At 36.3% G+C, this 27555-nt stretch overlaps 1 protein-coding gene across 1 annotated transcript in view; it reads left to right on the forward strand.

Annotated features, from left to right (window-relative positions):
- Positions 1 to 27555, forward strand: part of ARHGAP15 (Rho GTPase activating protein 15) — a 609081-nt gene that overhangs the window by 18388 nt on the left and 563138 nt on the right. Inside the window, exon 2 of the mRNA XM_054562678.1 lies at positions 8817 to 8995. Within this exon, the coding sequence (XP_054418653.1) occupies positions 8831 to 8995 (165 nt within the window). The 5' untranslated portion in view covers positions 8817 to 8830. The remainder of the gene's footprint in view (positions 1 to 8816; positions 8996 to 27555) is intronic.

Genomic DNA, 27555 nt, shown 5'->3' on the forward strand with positions numbered 1-27555 from the left:
CAACAGAGAAGTTTGCATTACTTATGTCCCTTATGGTTCTCCTGTGTATCTAAGGAGATGGGCACTTCATAAAAGTTTTTATGCTGCCTAAATGTAATCTCAATGGCACAGACATTTTGTTTCTATTTATTTATTTATTTATTTATTTATTTATTTTAATTTTTTACTCCTTAGCTGATCACCAGAGGAAACTTCAGAAGCAGCTCTACTAAAATTAATGTTATCTTTTCTTCTATGCTCTTAACAAAATTCAATTGTACCTTTGTACTTCTCTTTAAATGCTTCGTTTGTCGTTCCAGTGAAGTCTTTACCTTTCTCTTCATTTGATTGGTAACTAGAAGCATTAAATACATACATGTAAGTCCAAAGTAAGGTTCTTAAAGTTCTAGAGAACATTTTCCCTCAGTTCCCTGGGTGTCCTTATCTTAAATTTGGTGTTTATGAATAGATGCCGTAATGCCGATTCTGATCTGGAGTTAATTCACAAATATCCCGCGACAGTGCTAGTGCTCATTGTGTAGCCCCAGTGGCTGGGGATCCTTTCTTTGGGGTCTCTTTTTCCCAAGTCTTTTGGGATGGCATTATGACTCAAATAAAGTCATCCAAGTTTCCTAGGATCTATAAGACAAAACCAAAGTCTGTACTAGGAACCTCAAGGTTTTTAAATCCAGCCCTAATTCACTCTCTCCTTAGCTTTCCCACCTAACCACTCACACTCTAACGTTTGTTGCAGAGGCTCGCCCTTCTTTTCCTTAAATGTTGTGGTCGTAGCCTGCACTCCTCTTCATACCCCTTCTCTGCTTTTGGAGTCCTACTTATCATCACACAAGGCCAGAGTCAACCGTCACCTCCGCCTTGAAATTGTCCTCAGTCCCACCCTACATCGCATGATCATCAGGCTCCTTGGCAGATACACATACTCATGTCTAACTCAACCCCAGGTTTTCAATAATATTTGCAGAAACTGTTTCTCAGGGTTGAGAGGCTCAATACAAATTTGAACTGTAAAGTCATTTGCTTTGCTCCCAATAGGACAGAATCTAGAAGGCTAAGGTGCGCAGGGAATGAAAAATGGTAACAGGATATCAAGATCTAAGAAAAAGTCAAGGTTGCTTACTATACATTTTTTCCAGGTCTTACTGCTACTCAAAAAATATATTCTACTTGTCATTTTCATCATTTAGGATGTCCACATGCAAAGACAATAACTGTATTACAATGTATTATATTGCATTCGAATGCATTGTATTACATTTATTGTAATGCATAATAAAATGCATCACAATGCAGCTGACTTGCCAGGCTTTTGTCAGTAGCTACAGCATATCACCTGGATTCCCCGATGTAAGTTAAACAAATGCAAAGGCTTATTATCATATTTCCTGTATATAACACCTGCCCAGTCAAAGACAATATTACCCAATGAGGGGGTTTGGGTCATATTCCTTTACTCTGATCTTCCTTTCTCATTATATTTGACATTTTTGAAACTGGGTTTTATTGCACTCTCTCCACTTATGGAAGTAGTCTGGGGAAATTAGACTTAATAGAGATATAGAAGCCACAAGGAAAAAAGTAAAGAAAAAAGTGAATGGGAAGGAAACTGAAATTAAAGTGTTATTTTGGTAAATGGTTACTGTGGTAGAGAAGACAAACAATTGCAATGCAAGTTAATTACTGACCTGTCAGGGAAGGGCAGCACAAAGGTGCCACACATTACTGGAGCTACCAAGGCTACAAGTCTTTTCCACAGGGGAACAACCAGACTGTGCTCTACCACAATTCAACATAAAGATCTTTCCAGGGGATCGAAATGAATTTCTCAGAGAAGTAATATTTGTGGAGTTGCCATGCACTCTTAGCAGATCTGGAGAAACTGCTCTTTCTATATATTCCAGGAAATAAAAGGGTCATATCATTACAGAGGGTTCCTGTGTGTTTAGGCAGAGGGGACTATAGCTCTTGGAGCTACAACTACAGCTCCAAGACAGCTCACTTGCCACTCAGTGAAAACCCTGGCTAACACTCCTTGAATGGGAATTCCCTGAGGTGCACTCGATACTTGCTTCTGAAGTGGATTTCCTTACAAAATGCTCAGTGGTAATCTATGTCAGGCAACTGAATTCTTTTTGGAGAAAAAGTGTGAAGCACCTAAAGAAATTTGAAACTCAAGGAAACAGACTATTGTCAGAACAGTTAACTCTATTAAATCATAGCTGGTGCTAAATTCAGTGTGTGTGTGTGTGTGTGTGTGAGAGAGAGAGAGAGAAAAAGAAACAAAAAAGGTTGTTCTGAAATGGAAATATGGTAGTCTCCATATTTATGAAAATTCATGTGAATATCCAAGTATACTTTACTGTTAGCCTCAAAAGATGTGAAATGAATTGTTTTTTTCCTCCTGCTTCTAAATGATCATGAAATATGGTAATTCATTTGGCACTTAGAAACAGGGTGAGCTATCTGTATGTTTTTTAAATAAGAAATAATCTTGGTCAAAGACATTCTCCTATCAGTAATGCTTTGCTAAGCTATGTCCACTGGCATTAACTTGTTTCCATACCTTTTCTTTGTATATTCAACAAATATTCTGTCTGTATTATTTTGTTGGGAAGCACAGGCATATTTACAAATGATTAAACAGAAAGTCATATACATAATATGGTTGCCACATTATCATTTTAAGTCCCTGATCTGTGAGATTTCCTTTGGAATTCTTGTTACATTATCTTCCCACACACAACTTCCACTTGACTTGGGGTGTCTATGACTAACGCAAGGACGTTGGGGGTTGTAGGCCCATCCAGGACTGTTTTTGAACAGTCTGTAGCACCTTGGGGAAGCTTCTTGGTATCTCTGAGCTTCAGCTCTCTTTGCTCTGCATCATGGAGCCATAGCATAGTACATAGTCAGTATCCCTTAGCTCAAAAAAATTCTTAATATACTTCTACTGTTAATGCTACTGATAGAAAAGAGATGTCAAAAATTTACTTTCTAACTCAAAAGGGCAAGCTGCTGACACTTAATGTAATTAACAGAAAAGAACAAATAATTGACAGAGCAGCTATGAAATTTATGATTAGATGAAATATCACATTCACTCCCATTTGGGCATTTGCAGTGAGAGTGAGTGGAGACTGAGGCCCAGAACAGCACAGAGCCATGTCTGTTGAACAGAGCCAAAGTTTGTGTGGCTTTTACGAAGTGCATTGTCATCATTGCTTCCTGTTTTTAAAACAGTATTGAAAGTGGAACCAGTGCAATATTAGAAGCTATTCTTGCTCTTCTCTTGGTACATGCAAAATCAGGAAGTCCAGAGAAATTTCTCAGCCAGTCTTAAGTGACTTAAATTTTAATTTCTAACTCAAGGATATTTATTTGGAGAGTTTTATAAAATTAATGGATATGTTAGACACACGCAAAAGGAACTAATTCTTCAATATTTTCATTAGTCATTCACCAAGGCTCTGTGTGCCTCTTGTAAGAACATACATGCATAAGGCATCAATGTTTTATGCATAAAATTGATGATGATGATGATGATGGTGATGAGCAGATAGTAAGTTACATACAGGAAGAACAGGGGAAATTGTGAATAGTCATGTAGATCACATGAAACAAAGTTCATATGACTTATAGTTAACAAAATGCTTGCTGTTACTAAATTGCACAGAAATACTCTCAAATATTGATTTTACAATATTCTACCAAATTTAGAAAGTTGAAGGTCATAGAGGAATGAAAACATGGATGGAATAACAGAATATGATTTCCAACCCCTGTGAACATTCCTATGATAATAACACAGAAAGACTCACAAACTGGAGCTCTTCATTGCCTTTCTGAGTACGTCCTGAACTTGATACATAATTTCCTGGAAGCACATTCGTTCCTCCATGCTGGCAGCCCTACCATGATGGACCCTGGGGTGAGAGAGCTTCTTTTTATTTGCAGTTGGTAAGGCTTCATAATTGAGTTTGTTCACCTAGAACCTTCTGTCTTAAATACTCAAGAGTAAGATCACCATGGCAGGGCCATCACATTGCAACTCCATCACAGCTCCAGAGAGTGCCATTTACTAGAATGCACTGCTAATTAATATCCTGACCTTAGTCACAAATACTACCTCCCCGCCAAGTGGAGTTGACTCATCAAAGTTGTTCTACTGCAAGATATTTCTCCCTCATAACTAGAAAAGATCCCAGGTTGAGATTCAGGTAAATGCTACCCTGAGAAGTTAAGGGGAAGCCTGACTAATCATTTACAACATTGTGTTAGTTTAATCATTACTCTGTCCTCTACATCTAAGTGATTCTTGGAGAGAGTGGGTACATTTCAAGGATTTGGGAAGGGAAGATGGATGATGGAATTTAGGAAGTGTTGCCTCTGTGGATGAGGCCAGAGTACTTGCTGCAGGGGGGACTTTGACATACAAAATATGAAAGGAATCATGAGAGGAAAAAAAGAGTGTTAGGGGGTAGGTCAAGGGAAAATGAGAAGTCGAAAGATGTTAAAGAGAAAGGACTGCAAGTGGGATCCAAATACAGCTTGGGAAATCTGGCCTAGAAACAACCTGATCCACTTTGTGTGAGAGGTTCTTAACAGGATGGAAGAGAATAAATCACCTCTGAACCCGCAAGTACATCAGTTACAAGTTTCACAGCCACCGGCACAGCTGTCACTTCAGTCCATCAGGTTTCCTTCCTCCTGTGTCCTCCCTCCTCCCTCTTGCACCCGCCTCAGTCCTGCCGGGGGTACTGCTTCTCTCTGTCTTGCACTCAAATCATCCAGACGAGAGATTTGTGATTTATGCCAAGGAAAGCCCTCTCCCCGCATTCTCTCTTTCAGAGTGTCTGGAACACCAGCCCCTTACAGCACTCGTTGGATTCAAAGGAGTGAAGTTTTCGGTCAATCCTTCAGCCTGATTAAAGGCTAGCAAGATGATCAGAATCACACACACCCAGGATAAATGCCATTTTAAAAAATATAACCCATCATTAGTCTTTTCATTGAACTTCCTTGGTACTATATTTTTTCCTCATGGCACATTTTAATATCTAGCTTATAATCTCATTTAATCTGTTATTTCAGCACCTTTGCGTCACTAAGCCACTTGCCTGAAATGCCCAACCTGTTCTGACTCAACTCCAGCACTGGCTGGTCTATTGTGCAGCCTCTTTCTCTCTCCACTTCCTAGTTCTACCTGATTATGATGTCGTTGCTCTTCTCTGAACCTGGACACAACTCTATTCTCATTTAATTATGAATGATTTCTCTATCATCCTGACAACTGTAAGACACTTGGTTAAAAAAAAAGTATATTCATCCTCTAATATAGTGCCTGCCACTTAAGAGAATCTCAATAAAGATTAAATGGGTAATTTATATTCTCTTTGTAGGAATCTTTAAGAGGAGGTTTTGTGCTGTTTTCTGTATTTTTCTCAGTACAATGTTGTGTTCTGCAAAATTAGAAAGCAGCAAATATTTGCAAATGCGAGAACAATTATACAATAATCTCAAGTTACTCTTATTGTAGAACAAAATACAAGGGAAGCTCAATAAAGAGAACAAGTGGAGTGCAGTGAAGTATCAACAAAATGTAAAATGGGGTCAGATAGGAAAGGAAGTGATAGAGGAGAGACTGAAGTAAGAAAAATGATGCTAACTCTGTGGTAGGGGAAGAGATCAGCCAAACAGACAGATACAAAGAAAGAAGATTTTGAAAATGTTCTCTGAAGCTGTCCCTGAGAAAACAAGTGAGGAAGCCAGATAAGAGGCTTTTTAAGTAATGCAGCCCTTTGACAGTAACATACCACTAGTCAAATTACGGGTTGATTGTGAAATCAATACAAGAATGCAAATGTTGATTTGACAATGCAGTTTCCACAGACTTTGAGGAAGCAACAAGTCCTATAAATGGCACATGGCGGGGCTATGTAAATACCGTGGCTTCGTGATCTTGGTCAGAAGAAAGTGGCTTCAGCCTGAGTGGTTTGCCTCACCAACCAGCATTATAAACACACCATCTTTAGAGTTTGAATCTAATGAGTAATATGGAAGATCAAGCTTTGGATGCACTCAGAGGAGAACCCATATTTTTCTAGGAAAAAAACACCATATATTTAATTATAAGTTTCTCCCCACCCACATCCTGGGGCACCTGATTCATGAAAAACCATTTATTACATTGTTGCTTGTCTGCCTAAAACTACTGAGCTCTGCAGATCTGCACGAATGCTTCCTGAGCTCCTGACTTTAAGCTCATCAGTATTAGAAATGTAAAGGACAGTAAAGGTCACAGTGGTCTTCTTGGCTTCCCCTTGCCCCTCACCATCATTTTTTTTCAATGATAAAACATAGATCGTTGACTTGTACAAGATCACAAAGGTGCCCATTAGAGACAGTGCTACCACTCCGGTCATGGCGGGCACTTTTTATGTAACCAGTCTAATTACCATGAATCCAAGGCCTCCATTCCAATGGCAATTTCTAAATTTTCACTTCTTCATTCATCCTATTTTAAATTCACAAAAATATACCTTGAAAAAACTCATGCTTTTAGTAGTAGCATTTTCATAAGTGTCAAAAAAAATTTGCTTTGTTATTTTGAAATAAATTTTCTTTGGCTAAGAAAAATTAATGGCCTCAATAATGTTTCATACTGAGAATGAAACAAAAAAACTTATATATTGGTCTATATGGATAAATAACTTTATATTATCTGTATGTGATTGCATTTATTTTTTTAAAATAGTTATATATATATAAAATTATATCTTATTCTAGTTGAATACAGTGATAACAATTGTATGCCTACATTAATGGAGAGATTTGATGTATCTTAAAACTCTTCTCATCAAAGCAGCTGTCATTATATTTTTATGAAATAGTGGGGACAAAGTCTTCTTTTATTTAAGTTATTGTTTCAAATCTTATTAAAAGCATTCTTTTATTCTCAATTAAATAAGTTTTTTAAATAATCACTCATAGAAACATGAAAATGAAAATATGAACAAAATAAATCTGTGAAGGAATTCTTAAAACAACATTTTTGTAAACAACTTTGTGAGTTATAACTAAAGTACAAGTATTTAAAATGTACAATTTTATAATTTTTAATATAAGTAGACTGCAACTGGTAAACCATCATCACAATCAAGGTAACAAAACATCTATCACCCGCAAAGTGCCCTTGTATCCTGTAAAATCCACTTCTCTCTCCAACCCATCAGCTTTCTGCCACTATATGTTACTTTGCATTTTCCAGAATATTATATAAGTGAAATGATAAGTACCCAATATGTACCTTTTTTATTTGGTCTGGTTTCTTTCACTTAGCATATTAAATTTGTGATTTATCCATCTGGCTGTATGCATCAATATCTTATTCCTTTTTATTGTTGAGCAACATTTTGTTGTGTAGATTAACTAGAATTTGTCCACCTACTCACCTGTTGATGGACACCTGGGTCTTTTCTGGGAGAAGAAAATACATACTTCTTCACTTCTTTATGTCCATTGTCTTTGGAAAAATTACTACTTACTTTGTCCTCATTTCTCTGAGGTGGCATGGGGCTCTGGTTCAAGTCTCTGATCACTCTGTCCCTGTCCAGGTGCCAGCTGAGGCAGAAGGTCTCTGGTCCCGCAGAGGCCTCTCCAGGTTGTCACGGATGGGGATATAAAATAAGTCCTCCCAGGCACTTCTCTGTCTGCCAGGAGAAGAGGAATGGCGATTCCTCTAGTGGAGAATTCCCAGAGGCCCTGTGTCCATTGGCAATTTCTATAACTGGTGAAATTTTTTTCTAATGTTTATACACACTCACAGGCTAACTATGGAATGTCTGCAGGGGTGAAACATGAAGACAACCATCAGACTACAAGGGGATCTGTTTCTAGAAGCTTAGAAGCTGTGTTTGCATTGTAAATGTTGTATTCGAAATAAGATGCTATGCTCTTTGTGGTGCTTATAGGGAGGAACGGTTGAAAAAACTATGGATTTGGGGAAGCAACCGAAACCCTCCCAACCCACCCACTGATGCCGCCACAGTTTAGTTGTCTTTTTTTCCCTGAATTATTATTTCTTCACTGCCACCCCTTTAAATGTGCCCATAAATAAATAAATAAACACACACACAAATAAATAAATGGTGTTCATCTTCTTTTTCTTCATATTCTTGGTAAATATCATACTCTACTAAGCTACTGAATCTATTAAATTGGTAGGTGGTGATGGAAAAAAGAATTTTAATTTCCCCGGTGGACATTACGGGCAGGGGGACACTGGGGTTGAGCACGATGCTCATAAGAGCAAGGCGACATATTTGATAGCCATTGGGACTGGTTTGGTTTTCTCTAATGCCGATTCCACTCACCGAAATTTGGCTTTATTGATATAGGTACCCATTCACCAAAAAAGAGTCTTGGAGGTCATGTGTGGAGGTAGAGTGGGATGGGGTAGGTAAGAGATGACAATGTGAATTAAAAAACTGTGTGCCCTAAGGAAGACTTGTTGACAATATCATGTCTATATAAGGGAGATTGTGTTATATTGCTATTAGTTCCTCAATGGAACAGGAACTACACAGAGCATGGGTATGCTGCTTAGGAACTCTGAAATCCTCTGGCATCTATAGCACTGTCCACATCACTTCATTGATTAAAATAATCACAAAGGAATGACTTTTTTCTTTACTACCCAGAAAAGTGGAGACTGTTATTTCGTTTTTGTACCTTGTTGATTAATAAGAGAGTGCATTCCACCAAAAACTTTTCATGGAAAAGTACATTTAGAATAATATGATGTTTTTATATTTTATCAGGAAAACACTGTAATATGCAGAAATCTACAAATTCAGATACCTCTGTGGAAACACTGAATCCTATCCACCAAGGCACCGGACCTGTGCAGATGAGAATAAAAAATGCCAACAGCCACCACGACAGGCTGAGTCAAAGTAAATCCATGATCCTCACTGATGTTGGGAAGGTCACTGAACCTGTAAGTCAAATACTCCTAATACCCCAGGTTCCCTAATACAGAATTTTGTAAAACACAGACATGCACACACACACACAAATTAACCTTGTTTTATGTGTTTCCCTAATGCGCATGAGAAAACTGTTTTTGTAATGTATTTATCTTGCCTACTTATAGTCATAATGATATTCCCAGTTGTGAGAGAAGAGATGGGCTTAATCCAGAGTGATAAAGTGGATTTGGAGCTGGACTGTAGAGCACCTTTGACTCATTTGAAGGGCCTCCACTATCATGCTTCAGTGCCATAAAAATAATGAGGTTATGCTAGCATGTGGTGTTTGCACTTCCAAATATAGTATATCACTTCGAAAAGCCAGAGGCTAAAATTAGCTAAGAATGAACTGAGAAAAATAAAGTCTTTTAAAAAAATGTGAAAATTTCTTTCTTACAGTCTTTCAGCACTATATGGTATTGGGAATTAGCATTTGATTTGGAATAAGTTTAAACGATTGAAATGGTGTGACGATTTAAGGTTTGGAGCGGAAGCCATTTTGTCTTGATGGTGATAATGTATCATTAGGAAGATTTGAAATAAAATAGTTAGAGATGAACTCTACTGCCAATTGTGTCCCTGCCCCTGCACGCATCCTGAGCCACTAAACACACTGATTGCGATGAGTCTCCTCTGGTTAATTTTCTTCCATAATGGTGGTAACTTGCAGCTGAGGCCATAGGATGTTGCAAAATTATTTATGCAATGTTAGCCACTCTTTTGGACCCCAGATCTATTTTGTTTCTCACACTGAGAGCAGAAGCGAGAAATAGGTTAGCTAGGGACAGGCTGCATTTCCCAGTCATCCTGCAGAAACATGCGAGCTATTAATTGTGTGTTCTGTTAATATCGTAGAGGCCTATGAAATATTCAGCTCCCTAACTGAGTTATTAAATGAAATAAACTTGCTGAGTAGCATGTTACCAATGATATTTATTCCCCGTTTTTCACTCAAATTTCAAGTGCAAAATTAACCCACAATAATCTCGGGCAGCTGAGAAATGTATGATTTTAAACATTCCTTCTTCAGTATTAAAGGCAAATTTAGCACGAGGAAGCCAGTGATTATACTTTGAGAGTGAGAAATGCATCCTTAGATAAGGTACCCAGAGATGCATTTTTCCTTATTTACTTTCTCGTTTAAAAGTATTGTCTGCTGGGAGGCACAACGCTGCCAGCTCTGACTCTGCTTTTGAACCAGCTGCAATGTTCCTCGACTATGAACTTGAGGCAGTGGTTAGAGTAAATTATTGGAATCTCTATAATGTATTATCAGTAAGAACTGTACCTTTGAAAAAGTTTAAAAGTTAAGTATATTTAATGATGCCTAACATATTTTATTGGCTGTGTTTAACAAAAGGCACTATGCCGCAGTTGTTTTTGACAAGCATGAAAACATCACAGCATGAGACTGCAAAAGGAATTATGGAGAGAAATTACAAGTGATCCATCTCTCAATGAATTATCCACCTCAATAGCCCGCAGAACTCAGCTACCAATTAACACCTACTTTATTACATGTTGGGATGTACTTAATAACTTTCATGTGTTTATGCACTATTACCTTGACTGATGCCTCTTGTACAATTAGGCATAATTGGCATATCAATATGCAAAAGTTAAAAGGATTAACCCTCTTAAAACTAATGAGCATTTCTGTATCCAGCTGCTAAATGAGAGAAAATTAGCATTTTTCACTTTTGGGCAGGATTTTATCATGCAGTTTCTCATTGTTGATATTACCTTGTTACATAACTTTAGTTTGGGGGGTTATATGCTAGACTGCTAGAGAATAGGAGTTTTCCAAAGTTAAATTAGCTATAATTATCGCAGCTTTGTTTCCTCATTCTTAGCCTGGACAATATGTATTCCTCGATAAGGAACAAAAATGAAAGTGACTTTGGTTATGTGTGCTTAGTGCATAATTATATAAAAAGGGTTTTTAGTGAGGATATGTCATTTCACCGAGAAAACCTGGCTCAGAGATGCTGTATTGAGAGGATGCCATGGCTCTAATTTTCTTTCTGTCTCAGTTCTTTTCATCTCTTGTTTCCATGCACAATTTTCTGACTAGATACTGACAGAATGTAAAGTATTTTGGCATATTTATTCAAACAAGCCTGTTAAAGATATCTGCTCAGGCCAAACTAAGAACCTGATTTTTCAGAATTTGAAGGTTGGGGTGAGGTCAAAGGGGGAGATTATGAATTTATGAGAAATAGGAGATGTATACTACAAATGTGTGCATGTGTTCACATGTAACATGGTTTGTTGTAACAGAGACACACACATATATTTAATCTGTACATAAAAAGATTAAGGGTACTTAGAGACTATATGTATGTTATGTACCTTATTTAATATGCATCATACACACACATACACTGGCATGACAATTATGCAAATCTAATCTGGACTTATTGGAGTATATAATAACATAAGAATATGAAATTATGTTCATAACAATTTAACTTATTACAAAAGGTTCCAGGGTCAAATCAATTATATAATTTTGACATTAGTTAATAAAGTCCTCTTTTTATTATTTTCAATTATATATTTAATATAACTACGAACTCAGAACATAATACACAATTCTTCAAATATGTGATGAGAGCTTATTTTTTGGTATTTATGGAGGAGTAATAGGTAGAAATGTCAATATAAGCATTTATTCAACCCTAATCTCTGCATACATAGGTGAATTTACTTGTTAAATTAAAAGTTTTGATTATCTAAGTGCTGCAGGGAAGCATTTCAATAAAATAAGTATCGATACCCCATTACTATTTTATTGGTGGTATGCATCATTTTCTTTAAACATGAAATAATTTTTAGGTGGTTATAAGATCAATGCCTTTTCAAAATTCAAAGAGCCCACTTTGCTACCTGGGCAATATTGGAGAGGTAGGAAATTTGGACAAGGCAGGACACTGTTAGCAAGAAAATTGCTTATCTGTGAGAGAGATCGGGAGACCTCTGCTTGGTGAGAAGGAGTGCGTTTTGGCCACAATGATTTGTTGTCTCATCCTCCGCACGAGAGTGAGCCCTCTTAAAGGTGGACCACTATTTACCCAAATGTGCCAAGCACAGAAACAGACATGAACGTAAAGTAAATGGGAACAAGAGAAGTGTGCCTCTTTAAGGGATAAAAAGGTTAATGTGCAATCCAGCAAACAGCTATTGCAGAATGTTTAATGTGGCTTTGATGTTATTTATAAGCGGGATGCTCCAGACTAGTAGATATTTTAAAATAGATATTAGTGAAGAGTTTAAGTAGTCGGAGTCAGGAAACTGCAGACATAGGGTTTTCAGGGAGGAGCAGTTTCGGCATTTAATGCTGGTAGCTTAAGCAGCAACACGTATGAATATTCACAATTTCCATCCTGTAAACCCCGCAGAAGTGCATTAATTCATTTATGACCATTATGGACAGGGAAATATCTTTCTATTAATGTTCAGATAAGGACTTAGCTTGAACCGTTCTTAAACATTAACACATAAGTTTCCTTTTGCTTCCATTAACAGCCTGGGCTCGTTCATGTTTCTTTTTAATATATTATAAGAAAAAAGAGGAAACAAATTTCTTTTGTTTCTTCTGGTATTATAGGATACTTGCCAAAGTTGTGGCTAGCCAAAAAGGCAGACATAAAAATTGCTACTAAAAATATACGCCTTCTGTTTAGCAGAGTTTTTGAGAAATATTATGAGGCTGTAAGACTTCTCCATGTTTACTTCAAATCAAGCTTATAGTTAGGTTTGAGGCTTTGTTTGTGTAAATTGTCCTGAAGTGGATCCTGATATTTAATTAAAATGACACTAAATCACTTTGAATTGATAAGACTTGGCATCTCAAACAAAGGTAATTGCCCGTATTGGTTTTGTGCAAAAATAGCGCTGCTTGGAAAATGTGCAGCCAACACAGACTGTCAACTCCATTTATAGATCAATATGTGAAAACCATTGATCAGGCAGGCATGTATAACAGTAACACTTTGCATTTATTTGTTGTTTTTATACCACATTAAGGCTTACAGGATTATAGGCTTCCTAAATATTTTGACTTCCTCATAAATATATGATCTGTTGCATGTTAATTAAATGAGAATCTGCAGCTATTTCTAGAATTGTTTTTAGTTTGATGATTTTCTTTTATTACTGTGGATTGTATGATCTGAAAATGGATTAGTTTCCTTCTGTATAAAGATTATTAAAGCTTATTTTAATGTGTCCTATTTAGTGTAAGATGTGGCTGCCTTTTTGCTTTGAAAAATATGGACACAGACAATTATTTTCTCTTAGCAAGGGGCTGGTCTTTTTTTTTTTTATTATTATTAACTGGGCATTCTCAGCACTCAGGGTAGAATTATTTCCTGATGTATTTTGCACACCCTGCAGATAACGGGTCGTCTTGATTTCTCCCGATAGAATGTGTTTCCTTTCTTTTTGTCTAGCTCTGTAGTACAAGCATCTGATCAAACATTATGTAGAGAATAAACTGATCATCTCAATTAAATTCTAGACACACAAAAATATAATCTGAATTCTATTTTTCTGATTCAAGAACAAGCCTTATGAGCTGTTGTTACACACTGCATTCTGCAGTTAAATCTTTCTTATCTCATCAACGTAAGGACAGTGTTTTGTTCCTAATCTTTATTGGACTATTGCGGATGACATTTGTAAGCCATTGTGGTTTATAAGGAAAAGCTGGAGGACAGTGGAGTGAGACTCTCCATAGATCCAAGCCTCCGATATGACTACGCAATAATGTGTCTTCCATGGCAATTTTCTTTGCCACTGAGAGGTCAATTTTGTTGAGAAATCTTTTTATATCCTCCATATACATCAGGAGCACTGCTTTCAACAAAATACTTGGCTTTTTATATGGTATTAAAACAATAATAAAAGAAACAAGATTTCAGAAAAAGCAAGACAAAAAAAATATGAAGTTCAAGGGTTACCTAAAGTAAGTAGTCTGCTGTAGAGCAGACAAAAAAGTTTATTAGCCAGAATTTGACTTTTGCATAATATGCCCTGTGGGGAAAAACAAATAAAAAAAAAACCCAGAGATTTTTTTTCCTTGTCTTTGTCATTCCATGTCATCTCATGCTGTGAAAATCTTTAACTCTGTTTACCAAGCACAAATTGGACTTGTCAAAGGTTCAGAAAGTTTACAGCGACTCTAAAGAGTTAGTACTTCAAAGAACGAGCCTGGACTCTTGGATTTACATACATGGCGGCATCGCTTCCATTTTAACTTGAGCATAGCTAAATTTGTTTGTAATCTCCTACTGATTGAATGTGGTGCTGAATGTACACGAGATGAGACACATTTTTTTAAAAGTTAGTCCTATGATTACTAATTTGAATCCAAAACTCTAACCTTGTTAGCATCTGGACTTATTTCCATAATAACAACCCCTTCAGAACCTACAAAGTAATGAATAATTGACAACAAATGAAATGTTTTGATAGTTGTCGGCACAAAGCATGTTTAATGTTTTGTGTTGCTTCCTAGCTAATTATGTAGATGACACATTTGTCAGACCTTGACTGCCATTAGAAACGTGTTTCCAGAGGGGAGAAAAACAGGCTATTCATAGAGTAATTAACTAGAATGCTCAATGACCTGTGAGAGATTCAAATCGCTGCCAGTTCAGACATTGTTTTGTTACAGAAGCAGAGGGGTAATTAAAATTCCAAATTATAGTCCTATGATGGAGCATTTGTTTGTTGACAGTATACTCTTACTCTAGTTTGTTAATTCTTTTTTAAATTGCCTCTAATCCATTTTATAGCTTTAGGAGTTCCGTCTTTGAATTTACTGACAACTAATATTATGGTAAATTGTACTGCAATGGGCTACTGAGTGCTTCACAGTTTCAAGGGAACACAAGGTAGGTGGGATAAAAAACAGCTCCTTCCTTAAACTGATGTATCAGGTGCTATCAGTGGGAATGGCACTAATGTGAAACATCTTATTAAATACTTTTTCCAATTCTGTATGAGGGGAAAACATTCTAGTAAGAAACAGAGATAAAAAGGAAGGTAATGTTGAACATCAAAAATGGAGAAAGAAACCTAATTTCCAAAAAAGAAATGATCGATGAAAGCGCTATGATCCCAAGAAGAAGGGGAGAGGAGTTAGGACTGAGAAAGATTTGGGGAAGCGTGTAAAGTTCAATGCTGAGGATGCAACAGTCTGTAGGGAAGTTCTCATAAGTCACTCAAAATAAGGGCGTGTTTTGCAGAAGTACATCTTTTGCACCATAGGTCAGTAACAACCTGCAGGATAATGGGTATCACCCACGACATTTTTCAAGGAATTATTGGCCTAATTTACAAATCTAGAAGGCTACCATAGTCGAAAGAGTGAAATATTTATTTAGGTTGCTGAAAGTGAGAATATAGTTTTGTTAAAAAGATCTGACAGAAGTCACACGGTATTTGAAGCAGCCAAGCTGACAGAGGCATCCAGTGAGCGTTGATTATCCTGAAGTCACTGTCAGCTAGGATTGATTTTCACTTTCTCCGTTTATGTAACGGTTCCTGTAATACAGCTGACCCTGAATCACGTTACCTTGTCATTTCTCTGCATGGATCAAGAAGAGATGAGCTGAAAATAGCTAGCTAGACACTGACCTTGAACTTGCCAGAAAAGTGAGAAGTGACAGAGGGGTTTTTCTGTAGTTCATGTACAAAGATTAAGACAAACTGTTTTCTCTGTTGAGTTCACCATAGCAGCACAAGGGGGCAGAGCAGTACTAGAGAATATAGGTAAAATAGCTTCTGCACCCGCCTGTAAAGGCTCTGAAATACCAAGTTAGAGCCAGGAGTCTTGTTTTTACATCTTAGTGTAGACATAAAGGAGAATTACTGATGAATTAAAATCTTGGTCCCCTGATGTCCATAATAAGTAATCTAAAAGTATACATTCTAATTTAAAAAGGTTACCTAATATTCTGTGTGGCAGCAACTATGCTATGCCTCTAAATTATTTTCAGTGTCTTAATTCACTTAATACACTTCGCTCTTAAAATAATGTTGGAACCATAGTCAATATTATTAATGTAGTTTTATAGCAAATTCCTAGGGTGATGTATGTCATTTTTAGGTGCAATTCTATCAGAAGATTGGAATAGTTGTTTTCCACTTATTAGATATCAAAACCCCAAAATTAAAACAAATTACATAAATAAAAAGAAATGCCAGTAAAAAAAAATGGCAAAGGGGTGGGCCCTTGCAGATTGATTTAGTACAGATTAAATTTCTTAGCTGGGCATAGACAACCTGGACAAAGAGAGTACAGAGTTGATTTCCTTATATTGAATAAAAATAAAGTTATGTAAAAAATATACATGGTGAGGTAAACCCACAAAATAAAAGCTGAAAAATGATGTTTGCCATATGATTTACATTTGTCTACCTCTTGCACAATTTCCAATTTTAATTATTGTCTCAGTTTTCAAAAATGTCCTTTAATAGATCATCATTATAACCTCAGTTCATCTAAGACACAGTATGTTGAATATTGTCCTTTGCTTGCTAGCACTTAGTTAAGCTAAATCATTGTTGTACTAATGCCACATGTTTCTCAAAAACGGCACTCAAAGAACTTGCCAAGTGAAGCAGGGAACAGAAACAGGTTGAGAAACAGAAGAGCAAACACCGACTTGATTATCCCCCAGGTTGTAAGTGCCTTATGTAATGGCAAAACAGCATCTTTGCATGTGTGATGGCACAATAACACTGCAAACCTCCACAGTAATAAGATCCTTTCTTGCACATAATGGATTATTTCTCTACACACACACCTATTATACTTATATACATATGAATATATAGTGTGTGTATATATATATCTGTATACACATATATAGATGAATATAATATTTATTTGAGCTCATTTTTACATTCTAGAAAAAATAACCACATACATGAAAAGCGGAAATATCAAGATTACTTTAATTCTCCTCGTTTGTAGATTAATTCAAGATTAAACTGACAATGTTAAATTCTGAGAAATAAGAATTCCCATTTGTTTCAAGGATGAAATAAAAAGGAAATCATTCTGTTGCCAAGAATGAGGTTGAAAATATTCTGAATGCCTGTGTTACCACAAGAATCTATAGTACCGAGTTTCTGGCCTCAGGTAGAGAAAATGGCTTTGTGCTTCCAGCATATGCTTAGCAACCTAGAAGGTTTCTGTGTGTACGTGTACGTGTGCTGGGGTGGGGGTGGGATGTGGTGAACGGACAGTTAGAAAATCGGTGTGTCTACGACGGACGTCTCTGAAGGCAATCCAGAGGCACAGTTCCATTCCCTCAGAGTGCACTTGGGCGTTCCTGCCCCTCAGAGTGTGTGGAAGGCCTCCTGAGTGCCCTCTCCCAGGTGGTGGGAAAACCGCCCTAATGCTTGAATAGCTTCTGCTTCTGAGGTCAAGGCAGACATGAAGGTGTTGGCTGCAAAACCACTTCCCCAGAGCTGTTTTCTCCTTTCCCTTCAGTGCATAAGGCTTTTAATAAGGGACTCCCGTCCCTGATGTGTTCAGATTCAGTTTATTGTTACCATCTGTTTAATTACCCTCTCAGGTTTGAGTTGGGAAACATGAAAGTATTTTATCCAGCCTTTGAATCCCTGTGTTCCTAAAGAGATGTGGGTAAAGTACTTGTCAGTTTTCAAAAGACATATTGAAAACTGATAAGCAGAACCATCTCTAAACAATAGCAAGGAAGAAAAAGGCAATATTTTTTACATTAATGCGTCTTGCAAGTAATTAGCAAATGTACAGTGGCACTCTCTCCCAGCCATGATGCTGTCTTCTTTACATGCAATCTCATATGCTTCTCCTTTGAGGTGATGGATTTTTATGATTCTCATTCCCTTCCAATGCACTGGCAGTATGTTTATTGGGGAAGAGGTATGGGCTTTTGACTGTAACAGGAAGTATGGTTGTCATGTGTGAAGCAGGTTTACGGATGTGCTAAACTAAAAAAAATATCATATACAGGGTGAGGCAGAAGTAGGTTTACAGTTGTGAGTACTTGAAACAGTTTATTCTTGCATTATCATTTATTAATTATTGTATTCTTCCATTTGAAAAACTGTAACCTACTCTTGCCATACCCTTTATATCCTCAGTAAAGAAGGACAGAATCTTTTCAGGAAGGTGAAAAAACCCAGAAGAAATTCTAAGTCATTTTATTCTTGTCACACTTTATGCTCTTCATTATTGTTATTATTATTACATTTTCCCTTTTTTTTTCTTGGAGAAGCACCAGCATATTGTTTCTGGTGGCTGCTATAATCACCATGATACGGTGCATTTTTCACATGAAAAATAGTGCCTTCGATAACAAAAGTTAGACTGGGTGACACAAACCTTTCATCCACTTACGTCTAAATTATTTTATTTACCAATATTTGGGTAAAATAAAAAAAAACATAAGATTTAACAAAACCAAATTTGAATGTTTAAGTATCAAAATGTTTTAGAGATCTGACTCTGAGAGCATATATATATATATATATATATATATATATATATATATACACACACACACACATACACACACTCATATATATATATATATGATGATTTTCTAAATCAAACAAAGAGACCAAACAGCTGCTATTATATTTTTATTATCTCTTAGGGATTGATTTTAATAAGTGAACAACATCTTTTTCCTGAGATTCTAAGGTGATGTTATATTAAAAATGTGTTTGAAAATGTTCAGAAATGATAGTCTTGCTATTAGGTGAGTGCCCTCCCAACAATACCATAAACATAAACCATGAATATACAGTGTTCTCTTCATCCCTTTATGTAGAAACCAGTGCTGTTCCTGCCTCATGATCTTATATTATTTCTATGAGGGAGGAGAAATAGTGATGGCACTAACTTTCCTCCACTACTTTTGGTTACCTGACCTGCTTTCCTTCCCACAGGGTAAAAGGAAGCTGCAGTTTTCATATTTCCAATGAGAAGGGACGTGTGTCTCCTTGCATTGAATTGTCTGAGATCATATCACATAGCACAAAGTGACCCAATATAGGAAGACAAGAAAACAAAGTGACAGTTTTGTTTGTTCAAATATAAATGTCAGCATCAACACATGGGGCAAATCCTAGAGGCCCATTGCCAGATCACAAGAACTAAATAGCAAGAGCTGATATTCTGTAGTTAAAATGTATTCAAGGCATAGTCTATAAACAGCAGTGAAAGGATAATGAACAAATAAGCTTAGCTCAGGTTACACAAACTGAGTGTAAATTCTGTTCTCAAGATCCATGAGAAAGTGATCCCGGCTGATACATGATCATACATCATCCACTGTGGTCTTACATATTGATCATAGCCTGACAATGGGTAACCTTTCATGGTAACTTCCTCTTTTACCATGAATTATTGACAGTGTTAATGCCAATAGCACATGATCAAATAGACAGGAAAGAAGTTTACATTCCTGGATGTGTTATCCTTAATCTCCATAGTGTAAAAAGAAAGAAGAAATTTTCCTTGCTGTCTCACAAATGAATAGCTTTTACTTTCACACAGATCATTCACATGGCATCTTTATAATTCTCATCCGCAAGGTATTTTATATAATAAAGCCCTATATTTAAAGAAACTTTGTAATTGTTAATGTTACCCTACTGTTCTCTATTTTATATAACAAATATCCCAGGAAATATTACTCTGATGGTGTGTCCTGAGATCCCTGTGTTAATAATTTTCTGCTCTCAGAGTGGTTATCACCCAACACTGCCTCTGTTTGCGTTCCTCTTAAGAATTGCCAAAGTGAAAAGAGGGCCTGCTGGTCAACTACTTTCATCTGTTCATTCGTTAGTCCATGCTTTAATTCATTCAACAGATATTTATTATCATCCATTTTATATTAGAGCCTGCTTTAAAAGCTGAGGACACAAAACAAAAAGATTCCCTGTCCTGTTGGAAGTTACAACCAAGCAGGGCAGAGTCCTTCTCCCAGGACAGCCCAGGCTCCGCCCCTTCCATTCTTGGACCTCGTCATTGTCACCGCCAGCACCCCCTCACTCTCAGCGATACTATTCACATTACGCACTTTGCATTTTGCTGCAAATATTATTGTGCACAGTGTTTAAAACTGACTTGTGAAATGAGACCTTCACTCTCTCTTCTTGTAGATGGATTTCTGTGGGGTGTAAATCTCAAATGAAATTTTTTAATTTAAAATTGTGGGACTCCCGCCTGATTTTAACGTGCTTTAAACTCTCTCTTGCACATTTTGACCTATTTTCTAAGTCTTGACTTTTTTGGCCTAAACAGTTACTGAAGTACTTTCTTTGGTAACAAGTCAAGGTGCAATATCCTTATCTGGTTAAGTTTTATTCATCACCCATTCTTATACCCCCTTCCTTAGTCTTAATGAATTCATGAATAACTTTCAAGTTTATTTTTTTAAATAAAAACTAAAATGTTAGTATGTTTGCTTGACATCTATGACTGTTACTACTTTCAACATGAAAACTGAAAAAAAGATTCAAGTGTGACTTTTACAGAGCATTCAAAATTTTCTCCTCATTCTTTTATTTCTAATTTTTAAATATTTTTCTCATTATCATTTAGTCTCTGCATGCACCCCTCCCCCTGCAACCACCACACTGTTGCCCATGTCCATGAGTCCATTTTCCTTTTTGCTTAATCACTCTACCTCTAAAATTCCCCCTCCTTTAGTTGTCATCCTGCTTTCCATCTATGAGTCTGTCTCTATTTCTTGACTATTAAAAATTTTATTGTGAGCTTTGTGGTTGAGATCTGGCTGAATGCCATCCTCCAAGTGAATCTGTCAAATTTTTGTTTTGTCGATTGTGGAAACGGTGATTTAGTTTACAGACCTACCTAAGTGGTCCTTATCATTAGTGTTATTCTTGTCTATTTAAGAAGAGCTTGCCGTAATAGCCCTTAAAACATGTTGCCAGCCCTGATACCAATGTACGCCTGCATTAAAACAGAGGTGATAACACTAACCACAAAACAAAGATCAGAGCACATAGGCTCTGTTGGCAGTATAAGCTCTTTTGAGGCTTACTCTGTTCTGGGAAACCAAAAAAAAAAAAATGTTTTTGAAGAGTAATTTCTTCAAATGGCATAGACAAACTGGGGCCAAAATAAAATAACATCCAGGTGTTGAAATGAACTAATGAATTAACCAGTTTAAAGATTTAGCTCTGCCTAAGTTAAGTTTATTCTCAGATCTTTCTAATTACTTGACCATGCATGAAATAGGCTCTTTTGAAACCACACAATTCCTTATTTTTCTCAAGTATGTGTAATTGGTCAGCAGTTGTGCTATGAAAATAGACAAGGAAACACATTAGATTCTGGATGCAAAAGGAGAACTGTTTTGTATCTTTTGCTATGAATCTGAGCTCTTCTCCATTCATGCTCTCCTTTCCCATTCTGAAGCCCCAAGCTCCTGCTTGACTGCTTAGCAGAAACCTGCCTTAGAAGATCCATGCTTCCCAAGACCACCAGATTGCACCTAGAACTCCGACACCTTCTTTTTACCTATGTTGTAAGGACCTGTTTAAGAACCATACTGACGTCATATGTGCTATTTACACATTAAACAATGAGGCTAATGGCTCTAAAGCAGGTACTACCGCCAAGTGACTAACTCAATTTTACCCACCGCATTTTAGGTTTATTGAGATGGTGTTTTTAAATTTTTATATTTGAAATTTAATTAGGGTTATACTATCTTCATCAATTTATGCAAAATGCATGACTGGCCTGAAGACATTTCAGTTAGTAATCTTGAAGTTATTTCTTCGACTGGCTCTTCGCAGGTGAGAGCATAATGTGGCGAGTCAGAAGACAACAATTGTTAGTTATAAATTTGGAAATTCAGAAAATGACAATTGTCAGTCAGACATTTGGAAATGTAGTCTCTACCACATTTTACTGACAGTGTAAAAACAGTCTGTTATATAACTAAATATGAATAATTTTCTTATTCAGATTTTCTCATTTGGGTTTTACTTCAATTTTAGACTTTTACATTATTATAAATTAACAAACATCTTGCTGCTTTTTAGACAACACCAAAAAATAACTGTGATTATCTATGGAAATGGTGTGGGGTTTTTTTGTCACAAGTTATAAATATTCTGTTTATTCTGGGTTATCTCTGATTTAACTTTTGTGAGGTTTGTTAAATAGTTCTGCAAACTCAATGCAAAGCAACTTTGTATGTGGTGAAGCAACGTACTTCTAAATCTTATGAAAAAGAATCACACCACGTCCTTAAAAATGAGGAATGATGCTATGTAACAGTTCACAATATTATACAAAATTTAAGTTAACTTAAATTCGATTCATCATCTTATTATCTATTATACATTTTACATTCTTTTTACTTAAATTTAATTTAAATACTTTAAAACTTTGTTAGAATTTTCATTTTGTTTTTAATTGACATGTAACATCCAGAAGAAGTGAAACAAAGAAGTGAACACAAACAGTCTCAATTTAGTTTTTTATAGCCTAAATTTCTTTTTCTGGAGCATCTGCTCTACCAGTCTGAAGCTATGTGCCTTTATGGAATGAGGATAAGTTCACATAAGGAAGAAAAAAACTCCTTTAAACAATGATCAATGGGTTCTCAGAGATCTCTAGACTTGCATCTTGCATGTTGAACCTGACCCAAAAATGTGTTTTATTTGGCCTAGATGGTGCTTTTTACATCTTTCTTTTTAATTTGGCAGACATTTTAATTTAGCATTGTGAACGTTCACATAGAATTTTGTATTTATGACATCTCTCAAAATATCCCAGAAATTCTGACATTACTGTGCTGACTCCCCAAAGAGCAGGCAATAACCAGCTGAAGGTAAATAGCTACTGCCCATCTAGATGGGCTAGTGCCCTCTAGTTCATAGCAGTTGAACCAGGCCCCCTTCACTGGGTCGAGTCTCCCACCTAAGATTTGATTTGACAATGCCAGCTTTGCTTTATCTATTCCAACCTTTTTTATGAGTCTGCTACAGACAAAAAGAAGCTCAGTTGTCATCCAGATAACTGCAAAACTCCTGTCTCCTTTCAGTATAGCTTTTCTGTGTTGCTTATCTAGGTGAGAATGAGGTTTTGAAATAGGAAAAAAATAGGTCTTTTATTCAGGTGTTATTTACATAAATGAAACTTTGGAAAGCTTTCTCCTTTGTTGATTCCCAGAGACACTAATTAGTGTCCCTGTGGTGCACAAATCTCCAATGACAAATCAATGATTCAGTCATGGGTAGATGTAACAAACTTCTGTCCCTGAAGCGGCCCCTCCAGGTGCAATCAGAACTGTCAGTGGCAAGTGTCATAAAGGGGCTATAATGCCCTTGTTTCCTAGTTATGAGTTCGATAAGCATTCAGTATTTTGACCAGTAACATCTGATTCTAGCCTATATTAGAATTATATTTAGGCATCGTAAGCCTCAAGATGAATAAATTATCTCCTCAAGTACAGCTACATGATTGTGACCTTCAAAGTGCTTTTGCCGTCCTTGGGAGGAAATAGGAGTTTGGTGATTATGAAAATGAACTTCTATTGAGCCAATCTGTGAGAAAACTCTGGCTCTGCCTCTTACTTTACTATGTTACTTTAGGCAAATTTCTTGGCTTAAGAAGGCCAAGGTTTTGGACCTTCTTATTTACACTTTTAAATAAACATAAAAACACAAGTTACTTATAGACTGATGAAGAGTAAAGGAGATAATGTAAATAAAGTACAGAGTATGATACTTCGGCACATAGAAAGCATTCAAAACTTGTAAACAAATATTAAGTATGCTACCCACTTATATAAAGTCCTGTCGGCAGACCAAGCCTTGTAACTTTAAGCTGCGCTGTGTACTCCTCTATCATTTGGCCAACATCTTTTAGCAAACCGGCTCCTAATACACACCTGTATTCTGAATTATTTTGATCCAAACCACGTTAAACTCTTACTCAATCTAGCCTTGGTTAATTTCAACTTCTAATTGCCAGACAAATCTTCTCTGATATCTGATGCTTTTCATACAATAATGTCTGCTGGCTTCCATCTTCAGTATGACTTGCAGGTTTTACAATAATGCAAATGTTGACCATTTGGAGGCTACACCTATGGACTTGGCACTGTGCTAAGTACTATCACAAGGAAGATTTGAATAAAGCCCCTCACCAATAAATAAATGCTAGAGCTGAGATGTGACCCCAAGAAAGTCTGACACCAAAATCCAAGCTGTGGCCCTTGTAAGTCACAGTCTGTGTCATAGACCCTACACCCTGAAACGTTACCCAAGCTCCCTGGGATGACATTCTGTTATGTTTGCCCTTGCCCAGAGGACAAGTAGGAATCAGATATATAATTCACTTCATGCTAATTAAAATTATATTTAAATTTAAAGAACCAATTAAAACTCAAACTTCTACCCAACATTTTCTCTGACTGGTCTTGCCCTCATCCAAACCCCTAGATCAATTATTTATTTGATTATTTAATTATTATTACAACTTTAGTGTATACCTCTGTCTTATTTCAAAAATGTTTTACCTTCACTACTTTTGTTCAACTTTTAATATTTTTATATTATATATCTCCTACTAAAGTGAAAATTCCTTAAAGTCAGACATCATAGCTAACCTCAACTGAACCTGGCTAAAAATAAGCATCTAATATTTTTTTAATTTAAAATATTTTTAAAAGTTTTATATATTATGTGGGTAGTAGCCCCTAATGGTATCTCTTCTCTGAAATTTAGTTTCAGAGAACAAAACATTTCTGTAGACACAGGGGGAGCAACACTTACAAAACAAAAAAAAAGTTAAAACCTAGGGTTATCTCATAACTATAAGAATAAAAAAATGAGTTGAGGGGGAAAAACACCAATAGTCTATGTGTGCCTCATCTCATAAAGAGTGAAGTCATCAGTGCATCCACTGAAAATGTAATAGGTAACTCATCTCTTTGACTGCCTGTCATTCAAAACTTATAGAGTACGTGCCAAGCAAAAACTAGGCAAGACTCCCTCTACTGCACCGTGTTGTTTTCTGAAACAGGCGGATTTCTGTTCCTCTTGATCCTTCCCCTAGCTTTTTATATCCACTCAGTGATCAAAACTCCCAGGAAACAACAGTGTAAGAATTGTAGGGAAATGCAGTGAGATAAGACATCCTGGGAATTATAGTAACCACAAGTATATTGCTAAAGATAAAGCTGGAGTTATAAGCAGCACCAGAGCACCAGTAGAAGGGCAGGTTGGTGAGTTTACATATTATTATATATTATATATTTTCATATATCATATACTTGATTAGTCTATTGCATCAGAAAACAAGGCAGGAAAAGCTAAAGATGGTGCCACCTGTATCTAGCAAAACTATACCAGGTAGTCTTGTTGACTAAAAAGTTGATGAATAGCAGAGCTGACCAAACTGCTCTCAAGCTGTACCTAAGTCCAAGAAGAAAATTCAGCTACCTATCTGAATAATGGATTCAGTCCAGAAATGGTCACATGACCTTTTCTAATTACTACAGATTGTATTTGGCCTATGTACCAGAAAAATGGATATATTTGCTTAAATGAGTAATGGGCTTAAATTTTATGTGTAACAATAATCCAAAGCTAGTAAGGCTCAGAAGTTGCAGTGCTTGGCTAAACAACATATCAAAGACACGGGCTTCTCTCTTTGCACTCATCATCTTTAAAATGTGCTTTATGTCCTATTGCTGATCCTCTCACAGCCAGCAGATGGCTGCTTTACCTTTAGCATTTAGCTGCATTCCAGGCAGCAAAGAAGACAAGCAAAGGGCAAAAGACCTCTGCAAACTGAACTTACCTTTTGAACAGCTTCCACAGAAGGCCCATTCAGTGATGTCTAGTTATATCTCGTTGTTCAAAAACTGTATCATCACATTTAATTCAAGGAAGACCAGGAAATATAAATGTTAAACAGGACACTTGCTGCTGCAAACAAAAAGTATCAGACCGATAGGGCTAATAAAAGTTCAGAGTTAAATGATAAAGTGTATTGAGTAAGGTGGGCATGGGGACATTTCTTAGGTTATGCAACATTTTGTAGTCTGCTAGAAAGAACTAAGATTTTAATGTTTGATGCACAATCCAAGGCTACTAAAGGATTTTAAGCACACAAGTCTGTCTGCTTAATAGAGAAGAAGTTAGGAGAGAAAGAGAGAAAACACAAACACTATTAGAGTCCAAATTATTCTTGACCCAATAAATCATCGTATCTTGTGCTAGACTGATTGAGTGGAGACAAATGGAAGAAAACAAATTTAAAAATATTTTAAGCAACTTTAAATGTTTGCAGATGGAAAGAAAGTAGAAAGGCTTTGTTCCAGGTATCTAGATGGAGAAATTGGATTGATGATAGTGCCAACTGCTGAGATGGGAAGAACCAAGAATGGTATGGATTTGACAAGGTGAGATGTCAAATAGTGAAGATTTGGTGTGGAAAGTTTGAGATTTCAGTGACACAGCAAAGTCAAAGTGTCAAGGAGATGATCGATTATGTGAGTTTGGAGCCCAGGATATAGGTGCTCCCTGGAGATATATTTTGATGATAACAACCAACAGTTAATATTTAATACCACAGATATAGCCAAGATCCCTTTGGACCAAAATGAGACATAAAAGAGGGCTCAGACCTACAAAGAAGTTAAAGGAGTGACTAGAAAGTTGGGCATGAACAAATATATATCATAAAATTTAAAAACAAAAGGGTGCCTGAGACTACTCAAATTAAATATATATGTATATATATTTTACTTAAGTGCCTCTAGATTCTATTACTTTAAAGGCAAAAATACTTGATTGTTATTAGAAATGAGACAAAATCAGGGGATCTGAATTTTAGTATTATGGACTAAAGATATAATAAAAATAGGGATGTTTGTTTCATATGCATTTTAAGTATAATTTATAGTCATATATTACTATATTTTGCCATATATGACTGTACTTCTATACTTAATATTTATCCAGATACATTTGAATTTATGTTCTGATAAAATGTAGATATATTTCTATGTTTCAAATGTTATTTTTCTTCTGCTAGTAGAGAAAAATTCAAAATTTATTTTGCACTTTTAACATTGCCATTAAAAGTGTCAGATCCTGATTCAAGAGGAGCAATCTCTCATTGCAACATTACAAGGAACAGAAAAAAAGTTCAAATGTCTGGAAAATGATAACTGGCTTCAACATGCAGAATAAATGTTCATAGATAGAATCAAAAGGCACACATCAAGGTACAGATAAAGAAATAAACTACACAGAGATAATAAAGAAATTCACAAAATTTAAAAAAATACTCTAATTTTATCTCGAGTAAATCAAGTGGACATTTTTGAACTTTATTTTTCATTTACAGTTTGCCCTAGGATAAAATGATAAGCTCAATTAATCAGAAAAGGTTAATGGCATATTATCTCTTTGGTAGATTGATAACAGTCTCTGACCATGTAGTCTGTAACTTCTGTCCAAGTGG

Source organism: Pteronotus mesoamericanus, unplaced genomic scaffold (genome assembly GCF_021234165.1).
Source record: "Pteronotus mesoamericanus isolate MK-2021 breed Mesoamerican mustached bat unplaced genomic scaffold, CSHL_Meso_final scaffold_651, whole genome shotgun sequence".
Classification (NCBI taxonomy): Eukaryota; Metazoa; Chordata; class Mammalia; order Chiroptera; family Mormoopidae; genus Pteronotus; species Pteronotus mesoamericanus.